This window comes from Eriocheir sinensis, chromosome 33 (assembly GCF_024679095.1).
Source record: "Eriocheir sinensis breed Jianghai 21 chromosome 33, ASM2467909v1, whole genome shotgun sequence".
In the NCBI taxonomy this organism is placed as follows: Eukaryota; Metazoa; Arthropoda; class Malacostraca; order Decapoda; family Varunidae; genus Eriocheir; species Eriocheir sinensis.
Genome location: NC_066541.1, coordinates 5,068,636 through 5,085,104, shown reverse-complemented (window position 1 = coordinate 5,085,104; position 16,469 = coordinate 5,068,636). Strand labels below are relative to the sequence as shown.

The window sequence follows — 16,469 nt, the reverse complement described above, 5'->3', positions numbered from 1 at the left end:
CCTACATCCCCCTCTAAGCCTCCCACACCCACCATTACACTCTCCCTCTGCCACACTCTCCCGTACACCCTCCCTCTCAGCCTCCTATACCCACCATTACACTCTCCCTCTGCCTGCCACACTCTCCCCTACATCCCCCTCTAAGCCTCCCACACCCACCATTACACTCTCCCTCTGCCTGCCACACTCTCCCCTACATCCCCCTCTAAGCCTCCTACACCCATCATTACACCTTCCCTCTGTCTGCCACACTCTCCCCTACATCCCCCTCTAAGCCTCCTACACCCGCCATTACACCTTCCCTCTGTCTGCCACACTCTCAACACATATTTTTACACAAGGATACAAGACTTCTGAGGATCAATTATGCACCACATCCCTATCCATCTATGAATATATACAATCTCTTACTTCAAACGTTTTATCTGATTTTTATCACCTCTATAAAAAAACAATCTTCTTAATATATGTCTTTAGTATCTCTTCTTTGCACTGATTCGAGGGAGTCTTTATACTTTCTGCAGCAAGGGCACCAAAACTGAACAGCATAATCAAGGCAAGGTCCAGCCAGTGTTCAGTATTGGTTCACTTGTTACAGAATCGATAGTTTTTCCTCGAACGAGTGCAAAGTAGAAATCCCAAAATGATCCAAGGATATTTTTCGCAATTTTTATGACCAACTATGATGAGTGGAACAGGCTCGGCAGTTAGGCGGTGAATGTAGATACGATAGACACCTTCAAGTAGAGGTTACATAACTTCATGGAGAGGGAACAACAACAACAACAACAACAACAACGTTAAAGTATGAATAACAAACGTTTTATGATATTATTTTTCTTCCGGGGCGACAAAAATACTACAAAACAACCAATACATCACGATTTATTCCCCAAAATAAATAAATAAATGAAAAATAAACAAACGAACAAATTCATATTCATTTTTAGGTTCTGACACCCGATACGAGATTCCACCTTCCGTTTTCTTTTCCCCGTTCTCTTAATCTTTCCTCAAGCAGAAACTCAATTATTTAACCTCCCCCTTAAAAAACGAGTGAAAAACGAAGCATGTCAACAACACCTCAGGGGGAATTAAAGAAAAAAAAACACGCTGAAGAAATATTTTTTTTAGGTAATGATATGCAAGGTGTGGCAGTCTTACTAAACATTTATAGATGTGGAAAAATATAATAGAAAAATAATAGAACTTACCTGTGAATGACGAAGAAGAAGAAGAAGAAGAAGAAGAAGAAAAAGAAAAAGAAAAAGAAAAAGAAAAAGAAGAAGAAGAAGAAGAAGAAGAAGAAAAGGAAAAGGAAACGGAAAAAGAAGAAAATAAATAAATGAACAGGAGGGGAAAAAAAAGTAAAAAAAAAAGATAGGGAAATTACTACCCTAACTTCATCACCATCAGAGACAAATAAAAAGATATTGGAAAAAAGAGCGAAAAAGAACATGACTTAAAAAAAAGGAAAGATAAAAAAGAAAGAAAACAACCCATCACCACCACCACCACCATCCCCACCACCATCACCATCACTAACACCTCACCATCCCCATCACCATCATCATCATCAAACAACATAAAAAATAGGAAAATAAGGAACGAAAAAGAACGTCAGAGAAAGAAAAGGATAAAAGAAGAGAAAAAATAGTCCGTCATCACCGCCACCACCACTAACACCTCACAACCATCATCATCATTATTATCAACAAAAAACAAAAAAAAGTAGAATAAAAGGAGAGGAAAAAGGACGCCAGAGAAAGAAAATGAAAGTTAAAAGAGAGAAGAAATAGTCTAACTAACACCTCACAACCATCATTATCATCATCATCACCATCATCATCATCATCATCACCATCAGAGTACTCACCGCACGGACTCCAGCTCCTCCTCCCTCAGCGTGAGCCTCTTCTCCATCTCGACCCTGTAGCTCTGGTATTCGTTGCTCATCTTGATGAAGCGGTGTTCCTCCTCCTTGCGAGCCTGAAGGGGAGAGGAGGAACAGTGTAAAGAAAGGGTGTTGAAAGTGTTGAAAGGGTTTGAAAAGGTGTTAGAAGTCTGTTGAAAAGGTGCTAAAAGGGGCTGAAAATGATGAAAGGGTGATAAAAAGGTGTGAAATATAGATTGAAAAGGAGCTAAAAGGTGCTAAAGGTTATGAAAGGGTGATAAAAAGGTGTGGAATATAGATTGAAAAGGTGTTAAAGGTTATGAAAGGGTGATAAAAAGGTGTGGAATATAGATTGAAAAGGAGCTAAAAGGTGCTAAAGGTTATGAAAGGGTGATAAAAAGGTGTGGAATATAGATTGAAAAGGTGCTAAAAGGTGCTAAAAGTTATGAAAGGGTGATAAAAAGGTGTGGAATATAAATTGAAAAGGTGCTAAAAGGTGCTGAAGGTTATGAAAGGGTGATAAAAAGGTGTGAAATATAGATTGAAAAGGAGCTAAAAGGTACTAAAGGTTATGAAAAGGTGGTAAAAAAGTGTGGACTATAAATTGAAAAGGAGCTAAAAGGTGCTGAAGGTTATGAAAGGGTGGTAAAAAGGTGTGGAATATAGATTGAAAAGGTGCTAAATGTGGTGCAAAGATGTTGGAAGTCTGCTGAAAAGGTTCGAGGAGGTGCTTAAAGTGATGGAAAGGTATCAAAAAGTGTTGAAAAGGAGCTAAAAAGTGATTAAAAGGAGTTGAAAAGGCGTTGAAGGCGATTAAAAGGTGTCCAAAGATGCTAATGATACGAAGAGGTGCTAAAACGGTGGAAAAAAATATGAAAAGGAGTTGGAGGTGTGTTGAAAAGGAGCTAAAAGGTACCAGGCGTGATGAAATTGATGTTAAACAGATGCCAAACGGTGTGGAAAAGAGAATAAGTCATCCTCTAAGGTCATACTCAAAGGTCACACTCGAATGTCACGCTCGAAGGTGGGTCTCGAGGTACTTACGTTCTCGGACTCGTTGAGGGCGTTGGCCAGCTCGTTCCTCTCGGCCTCCAGACGGCGGATCTCAAGCTCGAGGTCGTGCTTGAGTCGGGTCAGGTCACCAACAGTTCCCTTGAGGTCAACGTTCTCAGCTAAGGTCAGAAAGGGGAGGAGAGAGAGAGAGAGAGTGAGAGAGAGAGAGAGAGAGAGAGAGAGAGAGAGAGAGAGAGAGAGAGAGAGAGAGAGAGAGAGAGAGAGAGAGAGAGAGAGAGAGAGAGAGAATACATTAATCTATTTTCTTGATTATATCGCAAATCCTTAACACATTTATTTGGCACACACACACACACACACACACACACACACACACACACACACACACACACACACACTCGCACGCATTAACCCTCTCCCCCCCCACACACACCTTACCCTCCCCCCATACACACAACCCTTTCCCAGGCACACGTAAACACAAACATGCAAACAACTCTTCCACACACACACAACGTTTTCACAGACACACGCACAGTCTTTTCTAACCCTTACCCGTAAACACACAAACAATACAACATACCGACCATAAATCAGAACAAAACAAAATACAATCACAAACCCCAAAACAAACCCCGAAACAAACCTCAAAACAAACCCCGAAACAAACCCCAAAACAAACCCCAAAACAAACCCCAAAACAAACCCCAAAACAAACCCCAAAACAAACCCCGAAATAAACCCCAAAACAAACCCCAAAACAAACCCCAAAACAAACCCCAAAACAAACCCCAAAACAAACCCCAAAACAAACCCCGAAATAAACCCCAAAACAAACCCCAAAACAAACCCCGAAATAAACCCCAAAATAAACCCCGAAACAAACCCCAAAACAAACCCAAAAACAAAGCTCAAAACAAACCCCAAAACAAACCCCAAAACAAACCCCAAAACAAACCCACAAACACTCTCACGTACTGGCAATTTTCTTGAAGTCGAGGGAAAGTTTCTCGTGCATCTCCTTGACGTGCTCGTACTCCTGCAGCACCTTGTTGTACTCGACGGTGCGCACCTTGAGGTCCTTGCTGGTCTGCTCGTACAACATGTTCAGCTCTTCGTACTTCACCACCAGCGTCTTGTACTCGCGGTCCACGGTCTCCAGACGGGCCTTCACCTCCCTGTGGTTGTTGTTGGCCTGCGAGGGGGAGAGAGAGAGAATGGGTTGAGGATTGAGGTTGGGAAGAGGTGCTGAAATGGAGTTTTGAGGTGCTGCAGTTTATACATTACTGGGGTGCAGGAGGAATAGATGTTTGTGTTGTTTGCCTGCACGAGGGAGAGAGAGAGAGACAGAAAAGGAATGGTACTGAGAAAAGATATTGCAGTCTATTTAGGGTTGTATTATAAGACATTACTGGGGTGGCCCAAGAATAGATATTTGTGTTGTTTGCCTGCGAGGAGAGAGAGAGAATGGGTTGAGGATTGAGGTTGGGAAGAGGTGCTGAAAAGGAGTTTTGACCCTGCTTCTATACCATTAACCTGAAGAAACAGATGTTTGTGTTGTTTGCCTTTAGAAATAGCTGATGTGAGAAACGAAAGTGTCTTATGATACCAACCTATGATAGTATATGTTAGAGGGAGAGGGAGGAATGGATTTTTGTGTTGGACTGTGCGAGGGCGAGAAAAGGTGTTGAGAAAAAAAGGTATTGAGGAAAGGTGTGTAGAAAGTGTTGAAAAAGAATGCTGAAAAGAGGTGTTGCAGTTTATTAGTCAGAGAGAAGAGAGGGGAATGGATTTTTGTATTGGACTGTGCGAGGGCGAGAAAAAGTGTTGAGAAAAAAAAAGGTATTGAGGAAAGGTGTCTTGAAAGTGTTGAGAAAGAATACTGAAAAGAGGTGTTGCCGTTTATAAGTCAGAGAGAAGAGAGGGGAATCAATTTTTGTGTTGGGCTGTGTGGTATTGGTGTTGGTGTGGTGTGGAGAAAAAATGTTGAAGAGGTGTTAAATAGATGTTAAGAATAAGTGTTCAGAAAAAGAGTTGCATCTTGTATGTCTGGAAGGAGGAACGAATGTCTGTGTTGCTGTTTATCTGTGAGTTGTTGATAAGGTGTTAAAAATGTGTTGGAACTGGATGTGTTAGTGGTGTTGTCAGCGTGTAGGAGGGTAAGAACTGGTTTTGATGTTTCTGGTCTGTGAGGGATTGTTAAAAGATGTTAGAAAAAGGTATCGAAAAGGAGTATAATGCGTTAGTGTTGATGTTTACCTGTGAGAGGAAGGAAAAAGATGTTGTTATTTATAGGCACGAGAATAAAGGTGTTGCAAAAGTGTTGAGTTAGTGTTTACAAAGGAGGTAGAGGAAAGATGTAACTAAAATATTGCTAGTGTTGCTGTTGACATGTACTTGTGAGAGGTAAAAAAAAAAAAAGTGCTAATGTTGTTTTTATCCACTTGTGAAAAGGTTGAAAATAACTGTTAAAAAAGTGTTGCATTGTTGGTGATATTTGAGTTTGTGGGAGACGAAAAGGTGTTGAATGAGTGTTGCTTGAATTGGAAGGAAGAGAAAAGGCGGATTCAGAGCTTGGACTACGTGTGTGTGTGCGTTTGTATGTGTGTTCAGGAGAGAGGGAAGGAAGGTGTTGTGTTACCTGTGGGCTTGCAGGTATAGTGTGTGTGTGTGTGTGTGTGTGTGTACGTGCATGTGAGAGGCAGGGAGTCAGTGTTGCCAGGTTCGTGTTGGGAGCTTCGCCAGAGGTTGGGTCGTGTTTTATTTCCTTGGCTGGGAAATTGTTTTATTTAGCCGGGTTTTCCTTCCTCTTTTTTCTATATTTTCTTGTGTAGTGGTGCTGGGTTCGTCTTGATGGGGGGTCGGGAGGGTTGAGGGAGGGGGGGGGGGGGGTTCTTGGCTAGTGTTTCAATTCACTTCGTTTTCTTTTTCTCATTTCTCTATCCTTACGTTTTCTTTTCTCACTTTTCTATCTTTCGTTTTCTCTTTCTCATTCTTCCATCCATTCCTTTTCTTTCTCGTCTCTCTCCTTTCCTGTCCTTTCCTCTCCTTTCTTCCTTTTTCTTCTTTTTTCCATATTTACTTTCCCTCTCCTACTCTTCCTGTCCTCCCTTTCTCATTTTCCATCCTTTCCTCTTCTTCCTTACCTTCATCTTTCCTTTCCCTCATCTCTTCTCTCTCTTCTACCTATCCTCCACCTGGTTTATTTTCTGCAACTCCTTCCTTCTCTTTCCCCTCTTCTGCATCTCCTTTTCCCTTTTTTTCCTTCTTCTTCCATCCCTACGCGTCTCTTTCCTTCCCTCTTGCAACTAAATTTTCTTTCTCCATTTGATCAAAAGCCAATACCTCGTTATTACTATTTCCGTTTCACTCATATTTTCCTCCCTTCACCTTTTCTTCCTCTCCTCTCACTCTCTCTCCCATGTCTTTTCCTTCCTTCTCTCTCCTTCCTTCTTTCCCTCCCATATTTTAACTATCATGTCCTTCCCTTTCACATTTATCTCTTCTTCCTTCTTCTTTCCTTTTCTCCTTTCTTTCTTTTTCTTCTTTTTTCCATATTTACTTTCCCTCTCCCACTCTACCTGTCCTCCCACTTTTTCTCATATTGAACTACCTATTACCTATCATCCTCCTGTCCCTTTTTCTCTTCTTCCTTTCTATCCCTTTATCTAGCTTTCACCTGCTCCTTCATCTGTCCTCGCTTCACCTGTCCTCGCATCACCTGTCCTCGCATCCCCTGTCCTCGCCCTGACTCACCTTCTCCAAGTCCAGGATGAGGATCTCGATCTCTTGGGACAGGCGGCTCTTCTGCTTCTCGAGACCGGACACCTTCTGGGTAAGGGATGTGCAGTGCTCTTCCAGTTCCAGGATCTTGATGCTCATCTTCTTCCTGCGGCGAGGAGGAGGAAGAGGAGGCGTGAGATGGGATGAAGTGAGGAAGGGAGAAGTGGAGGGGGTGTATGGGTAAGGGGTGATGGAGGGAAAGTGTGATGTGGGGGGTGAAAGGGAGGAAAAAGTGTGTATCAGGGAGGGAGAAGGTGTATGGGGAGGAAGATGAAGGAAGGAAAAGGTAAAGGAGGGAGGGAGGGAGGGAAAAGTGTGATGGGGAAAGAAGGGATATGGGGAAGAAGATGGAGGAAGGAGAATTGTGTTGCTGTCGACATGTATTTGTGAGATATAAATAAAGGTGCTAATATTGCTATCCACTTGTGATAAGGTTGAAAATAGTTGTTAAAAAAGTGTTGCATTCTTGGTGATATTTGAGTTAGTGGTGTTACTGGTCTTGAGGAAGGGAGACGAAAAGGTGTTGAATGGGTGTTGCTTGAATTGGGTGTAAGGAAAGGAGAAATGTGTTGCGTGTATTGAGAGACAGGTAAGGGAGGTAGGGAAGGAGAGTGTGGTAAAGGAGTGAGGGCAGAAATATGGGGAGTAAGTGGGAAATAGAGAGGTAAGTGTGAGGGAGGGTGATGTGTTGTGGGCGGGTGTAAGGGGAGATATGTGAGAAAGGGAAAAGTGTGGTGGGTGTTTGGGGAGGGGAGGAAGGGTGAAATGGGGTGCAGTGTGTGTACGGGGAGGAAGGTGAGGGAGGAAGAGGTGTGGTAAAGGGGTACACCAACATCCTTTCAAATACAAACAAAGGATTCAGAGTTATTTTACACTCACCAACATCCTTTCAGATCAACACAAATCCATTCAGAGCCATAAACCATGTATTTGATATCTTCACATCCTTTCGGTAGGCGCTAAGTATTCAAATCTTATTTTAAAACCAACCAACAATCTTTAAAAACCACAAGTAACCCATTCTAAAGCATTCAAACACTTTATTAAATGAACCAACTCTCTTTTAGACCCATTGAAAACTAATTCTAAGACATTCAGTCACATCATAAGCCATCTAACAATGCAAGATGGCGCCACTATAAACACTTGCGTGCGCCACAACGGGCTGGGGCCGACCATCAGGCCCTACCATCAAAGCCTACCGGCGCCAAATAAAAAAATAAAAAATCTAACAGCTTTTCAATGTCACACAAACGCATGTAAAAAACAAAGTAATGATTTCAGACTTCTAGAAACGCTTTCCAAAACATTCAAGTAATTTCTAACCTTCCCAACGCTTTCAAAACCCTAGAGACCCTTTCAAAAACATTAAAACACGTCATTAACAGCTTTTCAAACCTACACAGACAAAATCCACAGCATTCAAAAACTATAAACTCACCAAAGACATTTCAGACTCACACAAACGTATTCCCAATGCACTCAAACACTCTCTAGAACAAATTAATACTTTCAGATCATTCCAAAAGATTCAAACACCATAAATTTCACCAAAATCCTTTCTGATTTACACAAACGCATTCCAGAGCATTCAGTCACCTCTGCAAACAAACTAAAACACTGTCACACCCACACCTACGCCTCCCAACTCCCCTCTACAAACCACGTACTTGATTTCCTCAACATCCTCCTGGCGGGCGCGGCACTCCTGCTCGAACTTGCTCTTGTAGGCCAGGGCAGCTTGGGCCTCGCTGCTGTACTTCCTCTCGATATCCAGGCGCAGCTCACATTCCTCCTCGTAGGACCTGCGGGCGGCGCCGAGCTCGTTGCCGATGTTACCCAGCTCCACCTCCAGCTTGTGGCGACGCTGAGGGAGGAGAAAGAGGAGGAGGTTATATGAGGAAGGAGGTTGAGAGGGAGATGCAGGAAGAAAAGACAGATGTGAAGTGTGTGTATAGAGGAGGTTGACAGGAAGGAAGTTATAAAAAGGAGGAGGTTGGGAGGTAGATGCTGAGAGGAAAGAAAGAGATGGTTTGTGTGTGGAGAAAGTTGACAGGAAGGAAGTTTAGCGAGAGGAGGTCGAGTTGGAGTTGCAGGGAGGAAAGAGAGAGGGAGAGAGAGGGGAAGGGGTTTGTATAGAAGAAGATAAAGAATAAGTTGAAAGACTGGAAGGAAATGAGGTAAAGAGATAGACAGATGGATAAACAAGGATAGACACGTATATGAAGAGACAGTCACCACTAACATCATTACTATAATCATGATCATCACTATTACAAGCACCATCACTTTTACCTTCTGTGTTTTTCTTCTCATTCCTCTTTTTTCTCCTTTTCTTACCTCTACAACTTCTGCTGCTCCTTCTCCTCCTCCTTCACTACCTCTTCCACAATACTTTTTATCCTGTTCCTATTCATGTTCCTCCTCCTCTTCCTCCTCATATTCTTACTCCTCTTTCTACCCTATTATTTATCCTACTCCTTCCTTATTCCTCCTCCTCCAGCATTACCGCTACTCCTCTTCTTCATGCTACTACTCTTCCCTCCTCCTACGCTTTCTCCTCCTCATCTTCTTGACTTCTTTCGACTGAGGAATGAACGTGACCCTCAAGGAAAACCAGGTGTTCAGTAGGTTAAAGTTACCCCTCAAATCTTAAGCTCAAAGACAAAACATACAAACATACAAACATACAACAAACAAACAAAATATTCTACTGCTGCACGACCTAAAACGACACCAATAAAAATCCTTCCCCACCATCGCCACCTCCTCCTCTTCCTCCTCCTCCTCCTCCTCCTCCTCCTCCTCCTCGTACTCACCGATTCCTCGCCTTCGTACTTCCTCCTGTACTCCTCAACGGTGGTGCAGCTGCTCTTGAGACTGTAGTTCAGCTCCTCGATCTTCACCTTCAGTTCCTGCACCACCTTCGTCAGCTCCACGTTCTCCTGCAGAGGGCGAAGAAGGGGTGAGAGGGGTGATATATGATGGCGGATGAGTGGGGTGTTATGTGGGGCGGGGTGGTGTGGGAGAGAGGGAAGAAGAATGCAGTGTGGAGGGAATGAGGGAGGGAAAGAATGTACGAGGGAAGGGGAATGAGGGATTACATGAGGGAGAGGAAATAAGGGAGGGAAGGAAAGTGAGGGAGAAGAGTGTGAGGGAGGGAGTGAGAGGGGACGAAGTGTGAGATTGGAGTGATAGGGAGGGATAGTAAAGGAGAAAAAAGAGAAGGGCATGAAAGTGAGAGGGGTGACATGGGAGGGTAAGTGAGAGAGATGGGGTGAGAGGGTGATGAGAGGAACAGTTATGAATGAGTGAGGTGTGTGTGAAGGGAGTAAGGGTGGTGTGCATGAGGGAAAGAAAATGGTAGAGGGTGGGAATGGTAGAGGGTGGGAATGGTAGAGGGTGGGAATGGTAAAGGGTGGGAATGGTAGAGGGTGGGAATGGTAAAGGGTGGGAATGGTAGAGGGTGGGAATGGTAGAGGGTGGGAATGTATGGGGGTGAGATTGAAGACTGGCCATTTCAGCAGCAGCATGACACCATCACCACCATCACCACCACCACATTCATCACCACATCATCATCACCATAATATCACCACCATCACCACAATTATCCACACATCCCTATATCACCATAAACGCCAGAGCAACTACCCCATCACCACCACCATCATCACCATCACACCAACACCATCACCACCACCATCATCACCATCACACCAACACCATCACCACCATTATTACCACGTTCCCACAACACCATAGCCACCAGAACATCACTATCAAGTCAACTATCATCACCAATCTTACCACCAGAACAAGTATACCATCACCACCATCACCACAATCATCATCACCATCAACACCACATAATTACCACTACCCTCACCACCACTACCATCACTACCTCTCACTTCTACAACAACGGCATAAATACCAGAGCAGCTATATCATCATTACCACTATCACAACCTCTACACCATCAACAAAACCACCACCATCACCACCACATAACCACCACTACCATCACCACCACTACCATCAATACCTCTCACTTCTACAACAACGGCATAAATACCAGAACAGCTGTATCATCATTACCACTATCACCACCACTACACCATCAATAAAACCACCACCATCACCACCACATAACCACCACTACCATCACCACAAATACAATACCACCACCATCCCTACTACCATTACCACCACTGCTCCCACCACTTCTAAAAACACTATAACAAACAGATCACCATCAACTTCAACATCATCACCACAACTACATAACCACCAATTCAACACCACCATCGCTACCAACACCAACACCACTAACCTCACACCAACACAACAGCTACACTATAACCACCAAAGCAATATCCTTCCCATCACCATAACACCACCATCATCACCACAACAACTCCATAACCACAAGAACAGCTGCACTATCACACCACAATCACCATTACCCTAACCACCAGACCAACCATACCATCACCACCACCACCGTCATCACCCACCACCTTCACCACCACGTACCACACTGAGGCGCTGCTTGGAGGAGGTGATGTCGACGATGGTTCGGTTGAGCTCCTCCACCTTGATGCTGAGCTCCTGGACGGTAATGTTGAGGCTCTTGATCACCTTGTGGCTGTTGGCAGAGTCGATGGTGAACCTCTCAAGCTGCTCAGACAGTTCGATAACCTCTGCCTGGGCCTTGGACTTTTCCTTCTCGACCCTGGGGAAGAAGAAGGTTACGTTAGGTTAGGCTGTGTTGGGTTACGGTGTTCTACTTGCTTTATAGCCTAGATTATTGGGGGCAAAAGAGAGGTTAGTAATTGTCGACTGGTTAGGTAAGACTACGTTGTGCTAGGTTGTCTTACTTCACGACACTGGATCATAAAAACAAAAAGAGTTTATGTGAGGTTAGGTAAAGTTGTCTTAGGTTATTCTACTTCTTTCAGAGCCTGGAACACACGGAGAACAAAAGAGTGATTAGGTAAGGCTGGGGAAGGTTTACTTATATCGTTGTAATTCCTCTCAAACCAGGATAATGAGGACAAAATTAGAGGTCAGTTATGTTAGATTAGGTTAGGTTAGGTAAAGTTGAGTTAGGTTGAGTTAGACCGTCCTACTTTTCTCGAATGAAGACAATAAGAACAAAAGAGAAATCCAATAAGTTAGACTAGGTTATATTAGGGTTATGCTTTGTTTTATTAGTGTGTACAGCTTTCAAATTTCCTCTCCTTTTTCTTGCTCAATTTCCTTTTCTTGCTGTGTTTTTTCTTTTTATTCTGTTTGTCATTCATCCTCCTTTTCTCCTCTCCTCCTTTCTCAGTCTCTTTTCCCTGAGTTCGTTATTCTTTATTATTTCGTCTATTCATGCTTCCTCCTTCTCTCTACCTCTTTCTCAATTTTATTTATGATTTCGTTATTCTTTTTTACCTTGTCAATTTATTCATATTAATCTCCTCTTCCCTATTTACTTTTCTTGATTTCATTATTCGTCCTTATTTCGTTCATCCATACCTTCTCTGCTTTATCTAGATGTCTCAGTTTCTTTTTCTTTTTTTTTTGAGTTCGTTATTCTTTCCTATTTCATTTCTTCCTCCTCAAACACCTTAACTCCACCCTAACACTCACTTGCTCCTGGACTTGGTGAGGATGTCAATCTGGTCCTGGAAGTCCACCACGGCCTCTTGGTGCTTCTTCTTCAGGATGTGGTGGGTCTGCTCACTCTCCAGATGCACGTCCTCCAACAGCTTCCTCAGCTTGGCCAACTCCGCGTCCCTCTTCTTGTTAATCTCGATCTGTGCCCAAGAACGAAATGGTGTCAGGAAGGGGGAAGGATTGCTGGCGTGATATAAAACGTTTGTGATTGATTCTGGACCTAAACGTTTGTGATTGATTCTGGACCTAAACGTTTGTGATTGATTCTGGACCTTTATATAAACGTGTTGTTTTTATTCTTTTGTCGACTTCTTAGACTAAATATTTGGAAATAAAGAAAGGGATGGATTTTGAGTGTATGAGGAAGGATGGAGAAAGGAATATTTGAGTGAAAGTGTTCGATTCTGGACTTTTATATGAACGAGCAGTTGTTTTTATTCTTTTGTCGTCTACTTAGATTTGGGAAGGAGTGTATGATAAAGAAAGAAGGAAAGCTGGTTGGTGCGAAGGAAAGTGTACGGTATGTGTTTGATATTGTGCCTGCAAGTAGGCATCCACTAAGTACTATTCTTTTCTCGGTTTTTTAGGTTAGATTTAAGAAAAGAAAGGCTGTGGCAAAGAGAGGGAAGGAGTGCGAGTGTTTGAAATCGTGTTTGTCAATGATTTTATATAGAAGTGCAGTTCTTTTTATTCGCTTTTTGGCATTTTACGTTCGATACATGGAAGGAAAGGTTGTGATAGAGAATGGGAGGAAATGTCGGTTTCAGGAATTGCGATTGTATTTGATTTTGTCTTAGTGTGGACGTAGTTTCTTTTTTTCTCTCTTTTTTTCGTTTCCCGGTTATTTACGTCAGGTATAGGGAAGGAAAGGCTAGGATAGAGAATGGAAGGGATTATCGATGTCAAAGATTGTATTTGTGTATGATTCTGTGTTGTATTACGATCTTTGTACGGATTATGTAACAATGTACCGCCTTTTCCTTGTGTTTCCTATGCGTGATCTAACGAAAGGTGAAGGACTGTCATACATCATTTATTTTTTTATGAGTAGGCTAGACTTTGGTGTCATATATATGTTTATCCTCGCTACTGATGTCGTGTAAGTATAATTTATATGTCTTGAGGCTTATTACTTTCATCTTTATGTAGAGTGCAACTGAATAGGGCTACCAAATAAATATAAATAGTAAGCTATGTATAAAAATATGTTTACTTATAGGACATGAAACTTTCTGATATTAATAGAGATCCAGTTGTATATGACTCTTGTATCAACACATCTTAATCCGTGTCAAAGAACCTTGAAACTACAAATAGGAAAATATATTCTTAGGGAGTCAGATTACGAGATAAAAGATTATTAATTCCGTTGATATGGAGGTAAAATAATGTTATGTCATTATTCCTGCCTTCCTTATTGTCAAAGAGTCTATCAGCTACATGCAGTAATATGTCCTGAAGGTGTTGGACTAGGAAAGGAAGGGAAGTGATATAAATCAGAGATATGAAGGGCTGAGGGCGCCGTGTTGTCACCCGTCGTCCGTACCTGTCCATCGGCTCCGGCTTCGACCTCCTCAATGCGCTCGGTCAGCTGAATGACCTGCACACTAAGGTCGGCCTTGTCGCGCTCAACCTGTAAGAAAAGAAACATATTAGAATGATGCATAATTCGACATAAAATTAAGTAAACGTAGCCATCTAGGGCGTAGTAAAAAACAAAGTTGTCGCCTACCAATCAAGACGCAGTACAAATGGCGAGTGTTTTGATGGTGTTTGTGCGCAAAGGTCTCTCATTATTTTTGTTATTTTAAAGCGAATTATTGGTTACTTTCAGGCTCAAGTTAGACCAGAGAGTAGTTAAAGGACCATGGAATCATAAAAGTCCAGGAAACAATGCAGTATGTAATGTAACAAGGCGACATCCCTCGATAAGCACAGGTAAACACTTCAATGCATGGACGATGTAGGGATCTCGAGTGCTTGCTACAGTAAAACGTCTTCAAACAAGTATGCAATGATTGAATTCAGTGTTATTGAAAATCGTGCCAGTGATATTTACAGTAAATCGTGTTCTCTCAGCGCAGTGCGAGGTGACATTGTGATATTCATCGTAAAGGCATGGTCAAAAAGTACATTGTGAATTGGCATTGTGTGACGGTCATCGTAAACACGTATTGAATCAGTACAGTTTGAGGTGAAAATTTACATATATTCATAATAACTTGTATTCCAGTATTGCCATGCAGAGGGAAAATGATATTCATCTTACAGTGCATTGCAGTGTGAAAGTAAGTGATATTTAACGTAAATCGTGTTCATGCACTACAATGGGAAATGAAATGAAATGTAAAATCAAGCTAGAATTAATCGTAAATCGTGTTCAGTCAGTGCAATGAAGAGTGAAATCAAGTGGTTCAATGTAAATCATCTTCAAACAGCAACGATGAGTGAATTAAAGTGATATTCCTTGTAAATCGTGGTCAGGCAGCGCATCATGGAGTCGTGTGGCGCTCACCTGGGAGAGGACGTTACCGTGGAGGTTTGAAGGTAGGGCGTGAAGAACAATTAGCAGCCTTATTATTAACCTCTCGCTTGCTGGTGTTACCACGAACGTTTATTGTCATTCGGAAGTGAGGAGTAATTGGCAATCATAATTGTTTTGTAATAGATGTTAGACGCTGGTTAAGTACAGAATGCAAGTAATGATATCCCAATGAACCTAGAGATTATTAGTGTTACCTTTGCAGCCCTATAGCTTTTGTTGTAAAAAATAATTGGAATTATTTTGTGACGTCATATTTGAGGGTAAAACATGCAACATTATAGGCTAATCATTAATCTTAACATCATTAGTTTTGGTATAATAACATTATTATCAGTAATCTCGTTTCCTTGTTAGTGTTAACCATTACAGCGTATTATGATCGTTGTTAGAAGCATCTTATGTAGCATGTTATCTCATATTCTTTGTAAATCGTAAATCATTATCATGCAACAGTTTACAGCATAAATAACCTGTTGCTTGTTAGTCTTATCAATGAGAGGTTATTTTATTATCATTCAAAATGCTGTGAAACTTAATAGCCTATCATTTTCAATTATCTTCTATTGGCATTCATAAGTTCATGTCGCATAATTAAATGCCATCAGTGGTACGCGACAGACATTCCAGGAGTAAGCGATGTGACTCAGAATAGCTGTTTGATACATGAGTCTACTTCAGCCATGCGTTAGGTACTACAGGGGTAAGGGACGGCCAGGTGTAACACACTGACCCATTGAGTTTGTTTAGCTTTATTTTATGTTTGTATTTTTTTGGTGAAGGCACATAGCACCGTAAGGATTACTTGTCGGGCACTGGCCGTTGGCCTCTGCACACTGGTGGTGCTGGCGTATTTATTTATAGTGGTTCCAAGATGCAAGCACCTTGGTTCTTTATCAGCATTATTTATATTCTGGGCTACGTGACCAGCACCCAAACAGCATCGTGGTACATCGGCTAAGTGAGTTTGAGATCCACTGACCTACACAACCGTCACCATCACCGTCACCACCATCACCACTATCATTATCACCACCACCACCAACACCACCACCACCATCTCCACCTATCGGGCCATCTGCCAGCTGGCTTTCTTAAGAATCATGTGTCTTCTTTTTCGTTTGCACTCTCTCTCTCTCTCTCTCTCTCTCTCTCTCTCTCTCTCTCTCTCTCTCTCTCTCTCTCTCTCTCTCTCTCTCTCTGTCATATTGTTTTGTATATTTTCTTATTTTCTTATTTATTAACTTATGCTTGTTGATTACATTTTCACTCCTGTTTTTTATCACCTCTGTTTTACTGTACATTTTTTACATAAATTTATTCTCTGAAGTTTATAGTATCTTCACTTCCTCTTTCCCTTTCTTTTTTAACCCTTCTTATCTATCAAAGGGAGTGTCCGCCTTGATTACCTCACATTATATTTTTTTAACTTATCAAAAAGCCTTCCGCATCCTATATGTAGAGTATGACACACACACACACACACACACACACACACACACACTCTCTCTCTCTCTCTCTCTCTCTCTCTCTCTCTCTCTCTCTCTCTCTCTCTCAGAGAGAGAG

The 16,469-nt window shown here is 42.1% G+C and overlaps 2 protein-coding genes across 4 annotated transcripts in view; one reads left to right on the top strand and one right to left on the bottom strand.

Annotated features, from left to right (window-relative positions):
• LOC127006606 (paramyosin, long form-like) overlaps nt 1-16,469 on the bottom strand; it is a 68,564-nt gene that overhangs the window by 26,097 nt on the left and 25,998 nt on the right. For all 3 annotated transcript variants that reach the window (XM_050876697.1, XM_050876695.1, XM_050876696.1), the window contains exons 3-11: nt 13,908-13,994; nt 12,335-12,501; nt 11,231-11,429; nt 9,511-9,636; nt 8,362-8,558; nt 6,665-6,797; nt 3,887-4,103; nt 2,939-3,066; nt 1,877-1,989 (exon numbers count right to left, since the gene is read on the bottom strand). In XM_050876697.1, the coding sequence (XP_050732654.1) occupies nt 1,877-1,989; nt 2,939-3,066; nt 3,887-4,103; nt 6,665-6,797; nt 8,362-8,558; nt 9,511-9,636; nt 11,231-11,429; nt 12,335-12,501; nt 13,908-13,994 (1,367 nt within the window). The remainder of the gene's footprint in view (nt 1-1,876; nt 1,990-2,938; nt 3,067-3,886; nt 4,104-6,664; nt 6,798-8,361; nt 8,559-9,510; nt 9,637-11,230; nt 11,430-12,334; nt 12,502-13,907; nt 13,995-16,469) is intronic.
• The window catches only part of LOC127006835 (uncharacterized), a 98,260-nt gene continuing 95,815 nt past the window's right edge, over nt 14,025-16,469 (top strand). The window contains exon 1 of the mRNA XM_050877189.1: nt 14,025-14,908. The gene's annotated coding sequence lies outside the window, so the exon portion shown is untranslated. The remainder of the gene's footprint in view (nt 14,909-16,469) is intronic.